At 30.2% G+C, this 21,514-nt stretch overlaps 1 protein-coding gene and 1 non-coding gene across 2 annotated transcripts; one reads left to right on the plus strand and one right to left on the minus strand.

Annotated features, from left to right (window-relative positions):
- Positions 1–6,160: 6,160 nt before the first annotated feature.
- TRNAL-CAA (transfer RNA leucine (anticodon CAA)) lies at positions 6,161–6,244 on the minus strand. The gene has a single exon. It is a non-coding gene; the product is annotated as a tRNA-Leu (tRNA).
- Positions 6,245–8,434: 2,190 nt separating this feature from the next.
- LOC137819740 (SUN domain-containing protein 1) lies at positions 8,435–12,338 on the plus strand. Its single transcript, XM_068623704.1, has 2 exons — positions 8,435–9,850; positions 11,822–12,338. Exons 1-2 carry the CDS (start codon positions 8,759–8,761, stop codon positions 12,125–12,127), a joined length of 1,398 nt encoding a protein of 465 aa, XP_068479805.1. The 5' UTR covers positions 8,435–8,758; the 3' UTR covers positions 12,128–12,338.
- The last annotated feature ends 9,176 nt before the right edge of the window (positions 12,339–21,514 follow it).

Here is a 21,514-nt window from a genome sequence, read left to right on the forward strand (position 1 = left end):
ACTTTTGTTAACCTTAAGAATAGATTTAATATCAATTACCAATATATTTCATGAAGCTGTATAAGAAGTACTTGTAATCAATCCCAATAATTTAAATTAAATTATATTTTATAAGCTAAATCATATTCTATACACAAAGTAGGTTATCTCGTGTTTCATTAGTGACATTTTAAAAAAAACATTTGAAATTATAGAAAGCATGAATATTTTTTTTGCAGCACACTAATCTATCATAGAGAGAGCTCTAAATCTCAAGAAAAACATATGCAAGTTACAACAATTTTACCTAACTATCCTTATAAGCAAATAAAAACTCCACTCTGTTTTTTTAGAATTAAAAATTGAAATTAGAGAGTTTACTCAATCATCCAAGAAGATAGAAAGATACTTTATTTGTAAATTATTAACATAATAAAATTAATTATCACATCAAAAATATAAAATTTATATAAAATATTTTTCTCATAAAGTGATATTAGGATATATTATATAAAAGTAAAATTATATCAATTATTCATCGAATTTAGTTGTGATAGACGTAAGGTTCTATCTTCGATAGAACTTTGTAAACTAGTTGTAAGCTAGTATTTTAAAATTTTCTTTCTCCTTTGATATCTTCTCAATCTCACCTATCCATCAATAAATTGAAATTCAAAATCTATTAGTTTTAAGAGTCTGTAAAATAAATATTTATATTTACATATTTTTAAAAGATACATATATATAGTTATATACATACATATATGTGTATGTATATAAAAAGTTTCAATGTCTTGATTACATTATATTTATGAAATTTGGTCAACTGGAATAATGTAGAATGGATTAACATGCATCAAGGTTTCTAGAACAGTAGAAATGATGGTGATTGGTCTTATGATAAAGATTTAGTGGTTCCTTCATGTAGAGTTAACAAAAAAACTTTGTCCTTTAAATGTCATAATATTATTTTGCACATTCACATTCCAATGTAATCTTCGAAATGTAGCATTCACCATCACAAATAATTGGCCCACAAATGGAGATCCCATGTATATGTTTTTAAAATCTCTATATTATATTCCTAAAAAGAAAACAATACACAATAAACAATAAAAAGAAATGAGAACAATTATCAGATAATAATAATTTGTATGATACATATTATGCATTTATATGTATGGCACAGAAGGTCACTATTAATTCACTTGCATCAACTTTGTGGTCTATGTTCTTTTTTTTCAGCCTCCTCTTATTTTTTTTTCCTCTATTTATATTTCAATAAAGCATCTATCACTTGATTGCATGTGTTCAATGTTTCAATAACCTACTTAACGAATTACGTTTCTTCCAACTAAAGGCTTAATTTGTTAAGCAATTAGTGGATTCGCTCAACACTAACTTTGTTGTGCTCAACGAATCCCTCTTGCACTGGTCTTTGAATTATTGAGCTTTTATATGATCCTGTTTACTCAGCATTGAGATGTCGTTTGTATATGTTAGAGTAACTTTAGTTCTTCTTTCATGTCTTCCTTGTGTATGACGAACTTCAACATGATCTTTTCATTTAATGCACTTTATGCAACTTTAAATACTTTTTTTTCTTTGTGCAACATTCTTTATGAATTACTAGCAGTATACACTTCCTTCAATAGTAAAGTCTTTTGTATCATTGCATGGTACAAGGAAAGTAGCTGGGTCAAAATTTAAGAGTAGCTATTTCAGGAGAACTAGTGGTCATTGCAACTTTAGCTCATGTCCTAAGAGATATTTGAACGTTGATGTTTGGCGCGAGTCTCTTGTTAATCTAAATATATGAAAGCACAGAGAAAACTATGAAGAGAATACATAATTTATTCAATAATAGAAGCATGGCTTTATAGGCCTGTACAAACTGAAATGGTAACAAATGAAGCGTAAAATAAGCAACTACTTAGATCTAGTCAATCCTATAAGTTTGGACTGTTTATTGACTTATTAAAAATAGCTAACAAACTAAAATAGCTAACAATCCCTCCCTTAAGCTCTTGAGCTTATCTCATGAACTACAAATACTCCAAGCAAACGTCTCAGTTTTTCAAATTGTTCAATCTTTAAAGCTTTCGTCATAATGTCAGCCACTTGCTCATTTGTATTGCAGTATTTCAGTGTGATAGTTTGATCATTAACTAAGTCTCTGAGAAAATGGAATCTTACTGCTATATGCTTACTCCTGCCATGAAAAACTGAATTCTTGGACAATTGTATGGTAGAACTATTATCACAGAAAATTTTTGTAGCTCCGTTTGCTTCTATTCCAAGATGTTCTATAATTCGTTTGACCCAAATACATTGGCATGCACAATATGCTGCAACAATGTATTCAGCTTCAGTGGTTGATAAGCTTACCATAGGCTGTTTTTTTGAAGCCCAAGATACAACAGCAGTTCCAAACATAAATACTGATCCAGTAGTGCTTCTCCTATCATCCGAGTCTCCTGCATAGTTGCTGTCACTATAGGCAGAAAAACTTATTTTCAGCTGCCCCTTTTGATAGAAGAGACCATGTTCAATAGTGCCTTGTAGATACCTGAGAACACGTTTTGTTGCTGCCCAATGGGACTCTTTGGGGTTGGCCATATATCTACTAATTAAACTGACACAAAACATTAAGTCTGGACGTGTGACTGTCAAGTACATGAGGCTGCCAATTGCTTTTTTAAACCTTATAGCGTCTACAGGAATTCCTTCATCATCCTTAGATAAAGCAGTTCCTGGAACCATGGGATTTCGCACAGAGTTGCTATGTAACATATCAAACCGAGCTAGAATCTCACGTGCATATCTTCTTTGGCAGATAAAAATACCAGCTTCATTTTGTATGACTTCTATGCCCACGAAGTGTCTCATTTTGCCAAGATCAGTCATGTCAAACTCCAACTGCATTGAGTGTTTAAATTCTTCGCATATAGCTCTGCAACTCCCAGTAAAGAGGAGATCATCCACATACAAGCTTACTATTAAAATATCGCCTCTAACCTGTTTTGTGAACAAGGTGTGTTCACTGGTGCATCGTGCAAACTGTTCTCTGGCAAAATAAGCTTCAATCTTACTGTACCAGGCTCGTGGAACTTGTTTGAGCCCGTAGAGAGCTTTCTTTAGCTTGTATACTTGGCCTTCTCTACCTTCTTTGAGAAACCCAACAGGTTGATGAACATAGATATTTTCTTGAATTTCACCATGCAAGAAGGCACTTTTTACATCAAGCTGAAACACGTCCCATGCATGATGAGCAGCTACTGCTAGCAACACTCTAACTGTGTCAAGTCTAGCAACTGGAGCAAAAACTTTAGTGTAGTTGATTCCATATTTCTAAGCATACCCTTTTGCAACTAAGCGGGCTTTATACTTCTCTACGTGTCCTCTTTCATTGAGTTTGGTTTTGAAGACCCATTTTACACCTATGGGTATCACATCTTCAGGTGGGTCAACAAGTTCCCACGTATTGTTTCTTTCTATGGCTTTCATCTCCATGTCCATGGCCTCCTTCCATTTCTGACTCTTATTAGCTTCCTCAAAAGTTTGCGGATCGTCATGGCTTGTTGTTAGCATTGCTAGCAAGTTGTCTTCTTCTGCAAGTAGATTGGTTTCATAATCTGCCAGCCATGTAGGTTGTCTTCGAATTCTTGAGGCCCTCCCTTCAATAGGGTAAGATGCAGGATCAGAAACTGGTTCCTGCGGTTCTGAGTCAAGGTTGCTACCTCTAGCTGCTTCGTGAACAACAGTGTTGTCGTTTCCTTCTTCTTCACTTTGGCTTTCTAAATCAGGTGTAGAACGTGAGCTCTCGGCTTCACTCGCGTGCCAATTCCACCCTTTGTCTTCTTCAAATATGACATCTCTACTCACAATGACCGTCTTTGTCATTGGATCAAAAAGCTTGTAAGCTTTAGTTTCATCACTCACTCCCAAGAGAACACATGTGTGACTCTTGTTATCTAACTTGCGTCTTCTTTGATATGGAATATGAACATGTGCAATACATCCAAATATTCGAAAGTAATCAACACGAGGCTTTACTCCACTCCATACCTCTTCTGGAGTGCCATGACTTACTGCAGTAGTTGGACTGCGGTTTTGAACATGAACACACCATCTCACTGCTTCAGGCCAAAAGGATTTGGGGACTTGTTTTTCATGAAGCACTGTTCGGACTGCATTCATGATAGTACGGTTCTTGCGCTCTGCAATTCCATTCTGTTGAGGAGTGTAAGCTGCTGTCAGTTGCCTGGAGATACCATGATGAATACAAAAATCGGTAAACTCCTTGGATGTGAATTCTCCTCCTCTATCAGTTCTCAAGCAAATAATAGAAGTTCCAACTTCCTTTTCAACACATGTTTTGAAATTCTTGAATGTTGTGAAGGCTTCAGATTTCTCATGTAAAAAATAAACCCATGTCTTACGGGAATAATCATCAACAAAACTCAGTATATACCTTTTTCGGCTATTGGAGATAGGTGAGATAGGACCACAGACATCAGCATGGACTAGCTGTAACTTAGTTGATGCACGCCAAGAGCTTAGCTTGGGTATGGTTTCACGGTGTTGTTTGCCAACCAGACATGTGGTGCATATAGTTGTGGAAGTTTTCAATGAGGGTAGCCCATATAGTTGATGTTTGGCGCGAGTCTCTTTGGGAACATATGTAGTAGACAATCTCTGTCGTATAGAAATAAGCTTTAGGAATACTCTTTGATCTTGTGTCAACTTAGAGTTTGTATTGAACTTATGTAATGCTCGTCCACTTCTTTATCAGACGTTCTAGTTGGTCTCTTTTATGCTCTTTTCGTATGACATTCATCATAATGAGACTCTAAATCATATTAAAACCATTTTTGGGTCCAAATTTTAGTTTTTGCTACTTTGTCTTCATGCGTAACTTTATATTTTTATGAAATCAATTAAGTTGACTGTACGAGGATTAATTTTAAAAAGATAAAGAAGATATATCCATCTATAGAACTCGAAATTCATTAGCAAGAAATTGGGTTATGTGGGTTATATGTATTGAGTAGTAACGTGTCTATCTATAATAAAAGAAACTCTAGGAAATAATTTTCTCTAAAAACACCTCACACCATAGAGAGAACATACACTTTTGAAATTTATTTATTCCTAGAACAAGGTCAAGAAAAATCAAAATTTCTATTATTGACCTTGCCTTTATAAGCAAAGATATTTGAAACACTTTGGGCAATTTACGGCATTACTTGAACATGTGGTTTAGTAGTCAAATAGAAACTGAAAATGTGAAGAAAGGTTGGACGAAGAAGGAACCAACATACAATGGTCAATGCTTTGCTTCCTAAAATTTTCAAGTAATATAAATAGCGAATAGAAGACTTCTCCTAATTACTTGGAAGTGAGTTTAGAGTCGAAAAGGAAGGAGAATGCTGGTCTTTCTTTGCTCAAAAGAGTTATTTGTGTAGTTATTGAAGACCATTATCCATACAAGTCGGGTAACAATATTAAAAAATATTTAATAAAAACCAATTTTAGAAACAAAAAATAGTTATACTGATTAAATTAAATACTATTTTAGTAAATATAACAACTAATTATTTTTGTCTCTAAAATCAATTTTTATTTAATGATTTTCTCGTAGTATAAGTCATTTATATCTTACTTATCTTAAGCATTGATCATACTCATACTCATCTTAAGCACTGGTATTTTTCTTTTTAAAGCTTTTCTTCATCTTTTTCCTTGTTGATTATGTGAAAGTCAAGTTATTAATGGGAAGTTTTTCAACCACTTGAACCTGTTTATTTTTATTTTATTGAATCCTCCTGTACAATCTACCCCGGATATTTTATGAAATTTACTTTTGCTTTTTCTAATGCTAAAATTATCTCCTTAAGTTCAAAAACCTTAGTTTGACTTAAGAATCATTTAATTGAATTTATAAAACCCAAATTATGATTAAAAAAAGTCTATATTATGCGTTTTTGTTAAATGTAAAGGATATTTCCCCACATTAGACATGAGTAATGAAATCTTCATATAGTAGACATCACATGAGAGCAAATAATGAAGGTACCTAACAGAAGAATTTCAAGCAAATATTATTTTATAAATTAAAAAAATATAAAAAGAAAAAAAAAATATAAACATTAGAAATTTGACAAAAAAATTGAGAAAATGTCAGAAGTGGGATTTGAACCCACGCCCTCTCTCGAAGACCAGAACTTGAGTCTGGCGCCTTAGACCACTCGGCCATCCTGACACATTTGTTAGTTTTTACTATAAAATTTATATAAATATATTAGTTAGTTGACAAGGTTTATTAGTCACTTGATTAATTCAAATTCAAAAGTTTTAGAATGAATGGATGAGTTGGAAAATTTAGGAAATCATATCTAAGATTATGATTAATATGTTTGTTTGATTGTTTTTAAAACTTGCACTTTTTTCAAGCGCTTATTTTAGATAATATATATTTACATTTTTTTATTAATGTTAAGAAAAATTGAATTATGGATTGAATGAATATTGCTATATTTAAATAAATATTTAAAGTTAAAATATAAATATTCAAAATTAAGGAAAATTAGACTTATTCTCCTTAAATTATTTTAAATAATACTTAAATTCTTTCTAATTTTAAATTAAATGTTCACTTCCCTTAATGTTTTATTAAATAAGAATCACATTCTTTCTAGTTAGAAAATATTTCATTCAGCTTAAATCTCCCATCCATAGGAAATTTCTTTTTTTACCAAGATATTTTTCTTATATGTCCCATAAATATATGAAAATTTATATTTTATCTTTTGGTTGAAAGTTTTTTTTAAGATTGTGTAATCTGAAAAATTTTAGAATTATATATTAGGAAATTTATCGAAATATACAATAAAAACTTGAAAGGTATATCAAATAACCATCGGGATAATAATTTGAAAGTCAATTTTAACTTTTGAATTGTTTAATTTAAATTGTACAATACAAAAATATTTTTTATGTAAAAAATTAACTTAGATTATCTAATATACAATAAACTTATGGATTTGGAAGTGCCTCCTAAATTAAACAATCCAAAAATATTATTTTAAAAAATTGTTAGTTGCATAATTTATTTACTTTTGGACTATGAAAAAAATATAAAGGTGTGATAGTAATGGTGCTGAATTAGTATTCATCATTTATTTTTTAAAGCTTTTTCATTATTTTTCATTGAAGAACATGATAAAATTAGTGATCGCGAGTATTCATTATTTACTTTTTTAAGCTTGTTTAACTTTAGTTTAGAATATGAAATCTAAAAAGATATGTCTAGATCCAGAAATTTCTTTCAAATTATATATTTTTTAAAAAAATTATAAAAAATAATTCTAGGTTATATTATGCAAAATATTCCTAGATCATATAATTCAAAAAAGTCATGGATAAAACAATTGGTAACACAACAACACACGAATAAGTTTATATTATACTTGGAATATTTTTGTCTCTTACGCATCTTATAGAGGTGCAGGAAGTAACTATGAGTTGCGAAAAGAAATCTCCCCTTTAAACATCAAATAGGTGTAGGAGGGAAAATAGAGTGGAAAAGGAGAAGGCAATTGCTCCCTGCACCATAAGTGGCCAATTTCAGTATGAAAAGACGAAAATACCCTTAAATAAAATGGGATACATATAAAATTACATTTCGAACTCTCTTTTCTGAAATATGTTTCCGGATTTATTTTTCCATAACAATTTTTTTTATTGCAGATTTTTTTATTCAGAATGGGATTTTAATTTTTATTTCTGGTTTTTTTATTTTTTTAACACAATAATCTCTTTCGGATATATTTTTTTCAGAATGTAATATTTTCAATTTCAAATTTTTATTTCAGAAATTTAAAATTATGTTGGGTGCAGAAATTGCCAAAACAGAAAGCAGGCTGCTTCTTCCTGCACCTCCATACCTTCTTGTGCCACCTCCATAAATTTTTCTTATTCCAAAAATATCCTTTTCAATATTCTGGATTACATAATTCGGAAGTCTTTTTTTAGATTCAAAATTAGCTTCCGGATTATGTAATCCGGAAGTCTTTTGTGATTAGCTTCTGGATTACATAATCCGGAAATCTTTTTTATACATAAGATTAGCTCCGGATTATGTGATCCGGAAGTCTTTTTTTCAAATGTGTTATTAGCTTCCGGATTACATAATCTGGAAGTCTTTTCTAAATATGAAATTGACTTCCGCATGTAATCCAGAATTTATCCGGATTACATAATCCATAGGCTTATTATTTCAAATCCAAAGGGGTGAAAAAAAAGGATAAAATGGTATTTTCATATTTAGTATGGGGTAGGCACAAGAAGGTATGGAGGTGTAGGAAGAAAGAGTGCCCAACAAGTGATAAGCCCAATTAAAGCCCAATAATTCAGTAATTGCTTATCCCGCTTCAACATCTCCCTCTCTTCCCAATCAAAAATTGATAACACTCCAGAAAAAGGGCTAAAAAGTAAAGCTTGAACAAATATTCAAATCCCTTCATCTTCTTCATTTTGCTTCTATTCAGATCTCATAAAAACACCACACAAACACTGTACAACACGCGCTCTCTCTTTCGCTTCTGATTTCTTCTTCTATTTTTCTCACTCTCGCATTCTTTCTTCTCCACCACGCGTTACTAGGGTTTCCGACATTGATTTCCCATATTTGTTTTTTTTATTTTATTTTTTCTTTACATTTTAAAAATTTTCAAATTCGGTGTTTGAATTGAGAAGGGGGTTTTCGACGATTCCGATGTCGGCTTCCACGGTGTCCATCACGGCGGCGAACCCGGGGGCGCGTCGGAGGCCGGTGCTCGCCGCCGATAAGAAAACCGCCACCAACATCGAGCTCCTGGCCAACGACATCGCCGCCTCCCCCACCTTCGCGACTTCCGGGGAAGGCGCTGCGGGCGCCGGGCGCGACCTCAGCCACCACTCGATTCGCGGGGAGGCGCTCCTTGACCGGATCCCTCGGGATTTGACTCCGGCGAAGAAGGTCGTTGGGGCAGGTGGGAACTCCTTGTCGGTTCCAACGCGGCGGGCGAGGAAGTCCTCCGTGAAGGCAGAGAAGCCGCGGTGGCTAACGGTGGTGAGCATTTTCGGGAAGAATTTAGTGCTGTTTGTGGTGCTTGCGGGGTTGGTTCAGTTGTTCCGGCGGGTGGCGTTGAAATCCGGCGACGGAGAGGCTGGAGGGTATGCCGGGTTGTCAGAGTTCGAGGGAAGGATTTCGGATGTGGAGGGACTGTTGAAGAAGACTGCTAAGATGATTCAGGTGCAAGTTGATGTGGTGGATAAGAAGATTGAAGATGAGGTTAGAGGGTTAAGGAAGGAATTGAATGAGAAAATTGAGGAGAAAGGGGTGATTTTGGAAAGTGGGTTGAAGAAATTGGAGGCAAGGAGTGAGGAATTGGAGAGGTATTTGAGCGAGTTAAAAGGAGACGATTGGTTGTCAAAGGAAGAGTTTGAGAAATTTGTTGAGGAAGTGAGGAATGTGAAGGGGGGTGGGTACCAGGGTGGTGGTTTGGATGAAATAAGAGATTTTGCGAGAGGAGTGATTGAGAAGGAGATTGAGAAACATGCTGCTGATGGACTTGGGAGATTGGATTATGCTCTTGCCACCGGCGGCGGTGCGGTGGTGAAGCATTCAGAGGTGTATCATATGGGGAAGGGAAATTGGTTCAAGTCTGTTAGAAATGGTGTCCACCCCAGTTCGGAGAAGATGTTGAAACCGAGCTTTGGCGAGCCAGGGCAGTGTTTCCCCTTGAAGGATAGTAAAGGGTTTGTTCAGATTAGGCTGCGCACTGCCATTATTCCCGAGGCTGTCACCTTGGAACATGTAGCAAAGGTGATGTATTTTCATTCTAAATCTAAACATTGTTGTGTGCATGCCAGTCTGTTAGTATGCTATATAATGTGTTCTTGTACTGTTACTTAAATTTATGTAAATATTAGAATAGATGAGATGTTTATATTATGCACATCTCATGTTTATGTACATGGCTCTCTTTCTGCTTGTGGCAAACTCAGTTATGAATTTTCAATTGGATGATGTGCCATGCATTAAGTTTATTAATCCCCTAATACATCATATGGATTTAACTATTTTGTTGAGAAGTTTTGGCCTCTGGGTGACTTGTTTGTAAAAGATACAGTTTTTTCCCTCTTTGTACTGATGCTAGTAATGCTAAATGGGATGAATTATGTTGTGGGAGATTATTTGCTGTTAGGAGTTCATATTCTATATTTTGAAATCAAACAAGTTAGAGAAACAATTAATGGGGCATTTTGGTTCATGAGAGTATGATAATAATTCTGTTTTTTATGATAATGATATTGAGCCACGTTTAACGACAGGGGTTCATACATCCTATTTTGTGCTGCAGCCATTCATTTTGAATGCTACCTTTTGCATTTTTTTTTATTTGATCTAATCAAATGAGCATTTTTTAATCATTCCTGATACGGACAAAAGAGATTACAGTCCATTGCATCTACTATTCACATTGACATGACACTAGAAAATAAAATAATTTGGAACTAATTATATCAACTATGCTAAGAGATGAATTTCGATAGTTATCTAAACTGTTCGGCTCATTTTGTATTTGAGCATTTATCTCTGTTGAAGAAAAAATAAATGCTTTGATTGATGAAACCCATAATATCAATATGGATGTTGGGTTCTTCTTACTTAATGAATTAGTGACGATTTGATGTCAAATTAAGTTTTTTAAAGAGGCTCTGATCTGATGATCTGTTCTGCTAGAAGTTGCTAGAAGGGGTTTTACCTTCGATGGGGTCATTAGGGCTGAATTTCATTGAATTATTGTGAAAGATACCATGATTTGATTCGTAGATAGGCCAATATGGCTGTTTATCTGTATCTTATCATATGTATATCTGTTATTTGTATGGCATGGATGAATATAAAGTTATGGCGTATTTTCTTCTCATTTTTGGTGGCTGCTTTGCTTGCAATTTTTACTGTTTTTCATCTAACCTGCATATTGTTTGTTGCATCTATTTAGTTTGCTACTCTATTTGAAGAGGATAAATTTCTGATGGGAATAATGTTTAATGGGACTATAAACATGACTACTTATATTGTCTTTTTACGTGGATATATGTTACATTTATTTAAAGTACTTTTTCTTGTGTATATCTAAGAAATTTCTGAAGTTGATTCATTTTCTTAGAGGATTACATCAGATCAAACAATCTCCTGTAGATTTTGTGGCCCAAATTAGTGTTTTAAGATTGACTATTAGATGCTATTATAGGATACCTTGTAATTTCTTAAGTGTATTGATAAGACCAAAAGTGAATACAATAGCACTAATACAAGTTTACTTGCAACTTTATTTCCTGTTTTCATTTTCTCTTTTCACTTTTTAGTTATATAAAGGTCATTTTGTTTTGAATTTATTTCCTGTTTCTAAATATTTGTATAAAGAAAACAAATAAATGGTTTTCAATGTTTCCTGTACAAATATTTAAAAGCAGAAAAATAGATTGAAAAAATATGGTACTTTTGTAATTCAAAAGTGAGAAAACAGAATCAAAACAAGAAATAGAAGATTAAGTAAAATGACCCTTTAGTTGCTTTTGTGGTGGACATTGAACAGAATGATATTGCTTTCGAGAAATTCTCAGCTGTTGATAATTTAAACCTGTCATTTCTTCCGAATTCTATTTGTTATTTTGTTTATGATGGATGTTCTTGCATCAACATACTTTTATCTTCATGCCACTGCTACACTGAATCCATTTTTTTAGATTTTGAAATTTTAGTACTGATAATTTTTCTATCGAACAGAGCGTTGCATATGACAGATCAAGTGCCCCTAAAGATTGCAGGGTCTCTGGTTGGCTGCAGGGCCTCAATGCTGATTCTGCAATAGACATTGAAAAGATGTATCTTCTATCAGAATTTACTTATGACCTTGAGAAGAGCAATGCTCAAACATTCAACGTGCTGAATTCAGGTGCTTTTGGTCTCATCAACACGGTAAGGCTCGATTTTACATCCAACCATGGAAGCCCTTCACACACATGTATATATCGGTTTAGAGTCCATGGTCATGAACCTGACTCGGTTTCTGTGATGGCAGTGGAGTCATAATCATAATGTGTATGCCAGTGTTTTTGCTTTGAGTTTTGTCAGTTTTTATGTAATTTGTTCAGTGTATTTTGCTTAGATGTAGAATAGGATGTTATGAACTCCTTAATTGCTAGATGCAGTCATTTTTAACTTCTTATTGCTGCCTCAAATGGATATTGTATCTACTGTATGATTCTGAGATAGCCAATTGGTAGATCTTGCTTCTTGCAAACTAATTTTTCTTCTTCTTGCAAAACAGCTTATATATATATATGATAACTTTTTTACTCTCTTTTCTATTTAATCTGATTATAAATTTTATCCAATAATGAAGATTGTATTAGAAAGCTCTTGTATTTTAAAAATTGTGGTTTGTTTGGCTTTTCATGTGAAGGAAGAGTCTCAACATTGTACTTAAATTGCAAACAAAACAAAAATATGATTAAGTACTTCATAGCACTATTTGCCATTTATAATAGTTAACTACAATTAAACATTTCAATAATTTAATGACATTATTAATCATATAGCAATAATTTTCTATGATCATCTTCGTTTATCTTATAGACAAAGTTATCATAATTAGACATTTCAATAAGTTCATAACATCATTAATCATATATTAATTATTATATAACTGTGTTCATTTGAGACAATTAATTGTATATACACGTATAAATACATCATTTTAGATATCATAGACAATTTCATTGTTTTAATAGACACCTCTTTAACACTACCACTGGTTCTTGCACTATCATTTTTACCCTTATTATTAAAACTTGCCTTATCATTTTTACTATAGTCTTCATATTTATCATGATCATTAATTGTATCATCATTATAACCACATTATCTATATCAGAACAAGTAATTTTATATTATTATCATCCTCATTAATATTATTATTATATTGTCAGTACTATCATTATTTTTATCACTATTAATATTTTATTGCTAGCTATTATCATTTTCATTATTATTATTATTATCATTTTGCAATAATATTAATAATAATAGTATTATTATTATTATTATTATTTTTTCATCTTTATTACTGTGACTTGTTATTTCTATTAAAAAAAAACTTGAGTCACTTGTTAAATTTAAATAGACTCTTATTAAAGACCTAATTTCATGTCTTGTTTAAATATATTTTTTTACGAAATGTTACTTTTTACTCTCGTTTTTTTGCGCGTTTACATTTTGGTACATTAAATTTTAAAAATGTCAATTTGGTGCTTTATTTTTAAATTTGTTATTTCAATGCTTTTTAACTAAAAGGTTAACGAATTGATTAAAATGTCCATTATCTTATTTAATATTTTAGTTAAAAAAGGACCAAAAAACAAAATTTTTAAAAACCTAAAATGCATGAAATAAACATTTTTAAAATATAGAGTGTGATATATTAAGAATTGGAATGCTTTACCGATACACAAATCAACCAACTAGGTTAACATATTTAACGTTATTGTTAAAGATTAAAAAGAGTATTTTCAAAACATAAAAATACTATTGGGAGTTTTAAAATTTAATATATAGAATTTTAAAAATACAGATTCTTCACCACATAATCATTTGTTTTGGTAACCAAGATGAAACAAATTCTGATACTAGTAATAGATTTTTGGATTAAATTTTAAAAATACAGTTTCTTCACCACAATAATTTGTTTTGGTCACCAAGGTGAAACAGATTCTGATACTAGTTATAGTTATTTAGAGGTGGATACATATTGAATAAAATGCGTACGAATTAATCTATATATGAGATTATAACATCACTTCCTACCTAAAATCTTACAACAATAAATTTGAGTTTTTTTTTATATATTATTCAACTTTTTTTATTTTTATTCAATGGACAATTCAAACTCACACTTATAATGTTAAAAAATAGAATTAAAAAACGAAATAACAAAAAACAAATACTAAAACAATTAAATTTTAACATTAATAATATTTTTTTTAATCAATGAATAAATAGAATTAAAAGGGATACTTCAGGGTATCCCAATCCGTATAAAATTTTAACATCATTTGATACATACGTTTGAATGTCTCCTAAACTATTAAACACTCCTACAGAGTAATAATCTTTTATGTTCTTCACCAAACATATGAATTGAGAGTCAATCATGATACTTTTTTAGTTTGGTGCATGTGTAGACGAAGTTGAGAAGAAAGTTCAATTTCTTAACATTAAGGATGAGAAATGATAGACAATTGATGATGAGGGTAAAGTTTTGAGAATGAGTTTTTTACATTTCTTCAATCTCAAATTTCTTTTGAAGACACAAAGTAATAAAGGTGGTGGTGGAGTGTTTTTAGCTTGTGATAGGCCAAGACATTGCCTATGAACGAGCCTAAGTCCTAGTTGCTATAAATGGTAGGGAACTAATCCAATTTGGAAGCATAAAATAGAACTTAAAATCCAACTATTAGAAGACTCAATTTTAACCTACTATAATAAAGTACAATAAGGGTATAAAGAAAGTGAAGAGTATGAAATTTTTTAGACACTTTTACGAGTTAGGAAAAAAATTCACTATATGCACAACCACTTTTACCTAACTATAAGTACTAGACTCTAATGTAGGTATGGTCCAAGAGTTTAATTGTATAGTTGCTATTTTAAAAGTTTTTCTTAACTTATAAATTGAACCTGCACTCAACACATTTTTAAAATTTAAAAAATATCCTTTATTTCGGATATGAAAATCCAGAACTAAAAATAATACATTCCGAAAAAGTAGATCCGAATTTTTTTGTTCTGATATAAAAATCCAGAAAAAAAAAATCAAAAATCCATTTCATATAAAATCATCCGTAATACAAAAAATAATACATTAAAGACATTTTCATCTTTTCCATTAGAATTGGGTGGTGTAGGAAGTAATTGCCTAAGTGAGAAACCTTTGAACTACAGTAACATAGTTGTGGCACACAGATTGTTCCATTGATAACCTAATCAAAGATTTCATAACTCTAATCAGAAAATTAAAATTCAAAAGACTTTAACACAACAGCTAGAGAATCTAGTACTTCAAATTGTACCTGCATTATATATATATATATATATATATATATATATATTATATTAATTTGCATGTTCCATTAGTCTCAGTTAGTTCTCTTTTGTTCTTTTATTTATTGACAATATATATGCTGATCACGTGTTGTCTCATTCAAGAATGTCTATTTCATAATTTGGGACCATATATATGAACTATAATTGAGGCCTTTTTATTCTGTGGCTAAAAGCTGTTTTAAAATATGAACATTAAGGCAAAACATAGGAACAAAAATATAGGGAAATTATTTAAATATATTATTCTCCAACTATTTTATCACTTCTAAAAGACATACAATTACTTAACTTAAATAAGTTTTTGATTTTCAATAAACTTCAAGACTTCTTTTATTTTTTAATAAAAAAAAATTCTGACTTATATAAATTTTTTATTTCTATTTTGATATCATTATTTATTGTTATTTTTCAAAATGAACTGATAATTTATTATTTAGTGGGTGTCAAAAGTATTTTTTTTATTAAAAACTAAAAATAAATTACGTGATTTATTTATTAGATATAAAAACATATTTAAATCGAATAGAAGTATAGTAAAATTATTTTATGGCTTAAATAAATTTGGAATCCTTATAAAATTTGAGAATAGTATCTTATCTAATAAAAAGTTAATGCTTTGAATATTTATAACTTTTTTTAAAGTTTTTTTAATCTTTCCCTTAATGTGTTGATGTGTCTATTACATTGCTTAATCAATGTTACTAATATATTGGTGTCATGTCATGTTAACATGCTAATTACCAAGTCAAAATGTTAATAAAAAAATAGTTAGACAAAAACCTTGGATATAAAAATGATTGACTACTTAAAAGTATGAAATTTTTCATTGGGTACTCATTTCAAATAACTTTTTTTAAATAATTTTTTTTATATATTAAGCATCACTATATTAAAAAAAATAAAAAAAATGGAAAAATTTATATGTTCAGAAAAATGATACATAATAAACTATATTTATTCATAAAAAATTCTAAAAATAAAATAGATGGTAATATTATACCAATAAAAAAATTCTTTTATAAATCCTCATTTCAAATAATTTTTGTTGCTTAAACTTGTTTATGTCTTCTTTTACTGTATAAACATTGCTGAAACATGTAGGTTACATCATATTTTGACAAATGACAACTTTATATTCCAACTTAGAATTGTGATTAAATAATGAATGGGATGACATCATGAATGAAATACCTTTTCTTATTTTATTGTTATTTTTGCGTGTATGATGGTATGATGATGGATGAAAACAGTGATTGGAAAATAGTAAACTAGGAGTTAAGACAGTGCCACACACCAACCACACACTTGGCATATAATATGATAATTGATTTATAACATGCTGAAACATATGCCACTGTTACTGTTAATATGTTCTAGGTTTCTGTTAATCTGCATAGCATGATCCGGATGGGAAGGAAAACCAGACACAACTTGTCTCAACTTGGGTCACTGTCGATGCCATCTGTTAACTAGGTAGTTCTTTTTTACAATACTAACTGTGTATTTGATAAATTTACTAAGTATATATGAACTCTCATGATTATGGAAAAAATACTAATGTTTAAGATTTTTCTCACCAAATAACAATGAATTTTTGGTTACTATTTTAAACAATCTTATTCTTCATGAATGAATCACTGGTAACTATTTGGTGATTGATGATGATGGTCAAAAACTTGATACACACATTATACTAGAATCATTAGATGGATATATTGGATAAATTTAAAACAAAAGTTTTAAGCCTTGTTTGAAATTTAAAACATTAGCGAATGTTAAATTTGGTTTTGAACCTAAAGAGTTGTAAGTTTAGAACAATGAAGTGAAAAATTAGACTATAAGAATCAACTATAACACTTTTAATTCATAACAATGATTTTTTATGGGTAAAAATTTCTAAAAGGTGTACACATAAATTGAGGTTGAATTATATTTTTAATTACTTAATTCAAGTGATATGTATTTATTAACTTTATCGATACTTAGGATTGTTATTTGACAATGTGATGGTACTAAGAGTCCAATGTCATATGGATTTAACTTTAATTTCATTAAGAATAATTGAGAGAGCATGAAGTTAGACATTATATGGACAGTGGAGTATTTTCGGCGGTTAGGGAAAATACTTAGGGATTGTAATGATTTCTTCATTTCTTTGGTACTTAAATATTTGATTCAATAAAGTTATAACAATATATAAATCTCTCTCTTTATTTGGGGCAATATACAAGATTTAGGATTTAGGATCTAGTCAATAGAGTCAAGATAGTTCTCCCTGCTATCATAAATGAATGCCAATCGACTTTTTTAAAAAGGAAGGGACATCTAGTGTTTTAGTGACCATTGAAGTGGTAGAAGAGTTAAGGAGGCAAAGGAAGAGAAGGGTAATTTTAAAGGTGGATTATGAGAAGACATATGACTTAGTGAGATGAAAATTCTTGTATCATATGATGTATAGAATGAGCTTTACTGATAAGTGGATAGGTTGGGTGAAATGTTGTATGGAATCAACCTCTCTGTCTATACTTGTTAATGGAAGCCCAACTAAGGAGTTTAGACCAAACAGGAGGTTGAGACAAGGAGAACCTATGACACCTTCCTTTTTTTCTTATAGTGGCGGAGGATTTAGTAGGATTAGTAAGACAAACTGTAAAAGCAAAACTATTACAAGAAATGAGAATAAGAAAAGATGAGGTTGAAGTCAATATTCTACAATTTGCAGATGATACCTTAATTATGTGTGAGCCTAGCCAACACAATATCTTTTCTATCAAATCAATTTTTAGGTGTTTTGATTTTGCATCAGGCCTAAATATGAACTTCCACAAATCAAAGATTGGAGTCATATGTGTTCTTAGGAGAATTGGATATTTTCTCTAGTATGCTTAAGTGTAGTAAAATGATCTTACAATTTTTACTTAGGATTCCTTATAGGAGGAAACCCTAAGAATAAACACTTATAGAATCCTATCCTCGATAAAAGTAGGAAAAAACTCACAATTTGGGAAAGAAGATACCTAACTTTGGGAAAGAAGATACTCACAAAATTTCAACAAATTCTTTGAGACTAAATTATCCTTTGACTAAACATCCATTGAAATATGATATAACATCCATTAGGACCTAATATGCATAACTAACTAAGCATCTAATGACCCCAATTCTTTTTATTATTGATGTATGCCAAAACATATAGTATATATCTATTTTTTTTTCCTATTAGATACACTACTAGCAAAAGTACACCATGCCATCTCACAATATTCCTAATGTTGTGGTCAACTTCTACATAGAGATTCTCAAACTAACTACTAAGATCTCATTTTCAATCAAGAATCTCCATTTGGTATAATAAACTAGCGGGTCTTTGATATTTCATTTAATAAACATAATATTATTATTGTTTAAACAATGAATTAATACACAAACACACAAAATTATTATTTGAAAACGAACCTTGCATGAAGTATTTAATAGTTCCAAAGGGGTTTGGTAACAAGAGAAGAGTGAAAAACTCTTTGTGACGATTAGGGAAGATGGTTGCAAGTACTCAAATAGTGGTAATGATGACATTATCCATGGTGACAAATTTGCAAGGACAAGAGTTGCAGTGATTCATTCCACTTTTAAAGGTGTTCTATGTAAACCCTCCAACAGTTATAGGTAAGAAAATTTCTATATCAATTATTATATAATCATTACAAATTTTAAATAATTACAGCCTTACAATCATATTTTTTTTATTAATTAATCATTATATAATTGTGAATTATATTACTTCTAATGGTATCAATCTAACATATTTTATAAGGTCTCATCTTCTAATAACATTTTTTTTTCTACTCTTTAGAGATTCAAATCCTGTTTTACTCGTGTCAATGTATATTATGTTATGTTTACTTATTTAAAATGATAATGTGTGTGGTTTGTGTTGTCCATATAATAAATATTTTTTTTTAAGTTAAATCTTGTGAAGAATTCTGACATTATAAGATACAGGTGGTTAAGGGGATATTCCTCACTGTGATATTTCATAAAATAATGTTTTAATTTTTTAATCTATATTATAAAAAAGTGAGTTTTGAATTTTTGTATGGTAGATCTCTTTATTTTATTTTTGTCACTTTAAAATTAAAAATCAATTTTGATCGTTAGCATATATGGCATTGGTTTATTTACATATGTATTGAATAAAAAGTCAAATGAAAATTTCAAATAACACATATATAATAATATTGTGATATAATGAACATTAAATACTTAAATAAAATCTTAAAATACATAAAAATAAATGTTATTTATCTAGTTTAGAAGGAATAATGAACTAGAAACAATGATTTGAATAAAAAATATTTTTTTTTACAAAAACTAAAACCAAAACACATTTGATAAGAATTTCAATCAATAATTTCATATTTTATAGGGATAAAAGAAAAAAATTACAGGAATAAAAATCATAACTCATTAATATTTTAGTCCCATATATATTTGTATTTCATTTTTTTTTTCTTTTTCAATAATATATTTTTGTATGGAGACAAATAATTATTGTTACTTAGAAGAATCAAACAAGTTTCATAATGATGTTTAACATGAAAGTTTTTATAAAAAAAAACTAAAAACACATTTAATCTATAAAAAATACTATAGAGTCGAAATTGATTTTTTTTAAATCATTCATTAATAAGCTCACAAGTTTTTATTTTCTTTTCTTCATCTGTAAACTTAGAGTATATTATATATCTGCATAAAGTAAAACTATATTTTAAATTTTCAGCTATACCAGTAATTTATCAGTTCCTACCATGTAAAACAACAGTAGAATAGACAAAATTCCAACTCATGCATTCTTACACAGACAAAAACACATTATTATTCAGTACTACATATGTGAAAAAACATTGAAAAGCAACAACAATGTTGATAAGACATTAGTTAGCCTTGTAAAGCAATCGAAACAAGAAAAGATGAAAGTGTGATCTGAAGAGGATGATCTTGATTGTCCTCACATGTCCTTAGAAACATGGTGAAGATGGGTTGAGCATGAAAAGAGGAATAGGAAGGAGTGTGTCTGTGAAATGGTGGCGAAGTGGGACCAGTGTGCCAGTTGAAAAGCAGAAGGTGAGGCTGTTTTTCGGGGAGAATGATGTGGTGTTTGAATGAAGAGAAGTGCCGCCATGTTGGTGTTATTTTAAGGTGGTTTGGTGTCTTTGCAGAGTGGCCTAGTACCACAAAAGTGAGAGACACTTTGGTAAAAGAGCATGCATGGATGAATAGTTTATATATCATCACCACAATCATCTTTGGGGACCATACTATACTCTATATATCTCTCACCACCTTTATAACTACCCTTAGTTTTCACTTTTTTTTCTCTCTCTCTCTTCCTAATGAATAATAATATACTTTATCACTATATATCACAATGTCTTTTCTAAGTCATTTTTTAGTATTATTACAACATGACTTCTTGTGATCACCATTACAACCATAAGAATTAATATATTACTAATGAAAACAACCATCATAAAAGTTTATATTTTCTTAAAATTATTTCATTCTATTTATTCATTTTCTACAAGAGAATCTTTAAAAAAAAATTAATTATTAAAAAAATAATTAATTGATGTATTAACTAAATTAGATTTTATTTTAGAAACTAAAAATTGGTATCTAAATTAGTTTCTATTATTAATAAATAGTTTTTAAATTGATATTTAATTAGTTATCAAGATTTTAGCTACCAACTATTTGACTATCAATTAATTTAAATTTCAATAATTATTTTAGTCTAATATTTAATTTTATCAATATAATAATTAATTATTTTTATCTCTAAAATTAATTTTTATTTTATAATTTTTTAGTAATGCATGGTTAAAAAAAGACTTTAATTTTGTTAGTTTAAATTAAACCGTCATATTTGAAGTAACTAAGCGTATTTAGCAATTATCACGTATTTTTATTAAAGAAAGAAAAAAAATTAACATTCATATACAATTTTTTTTTTTACTTTATAAATTTACAATATTTATTTACAATATCTATTGTTGATAGATAATCGTATCTCTTAATCATATAATCAGAAGTTGATCTTAATTTTTTTTTTTGTGTGAAAAGAGATTAATTTCTTAAATGATATTTTGAGAGATTAATTATTAATCTCTCTATGTATATATATAATTTGAATTTATAGAAAAGATGGTATCATGGTTGATAAGCGACAACATTGATTTGGCTACTTTGAAAGTGGTCCCATGTGGAGACCAGTTTGACCTTGACTGTTGTTGAGTCACCCATTTCTAGGGTTTTGAG

This window comes from Phaseolus vulgaris, chromosome 11 (assembly GCF_000499845.2).
Source record: "Phaseolus vulgaris cultivar G19833 chromosome 11, P. vulgaris v2.0, whole genome shotgun sequence".
NCBI lineage: Eukaryota > Viridiplantae > Streptophyta > Magnoliopsida > Fabales > Fabaceae > Phaseolus > Phaseolus vulgaris.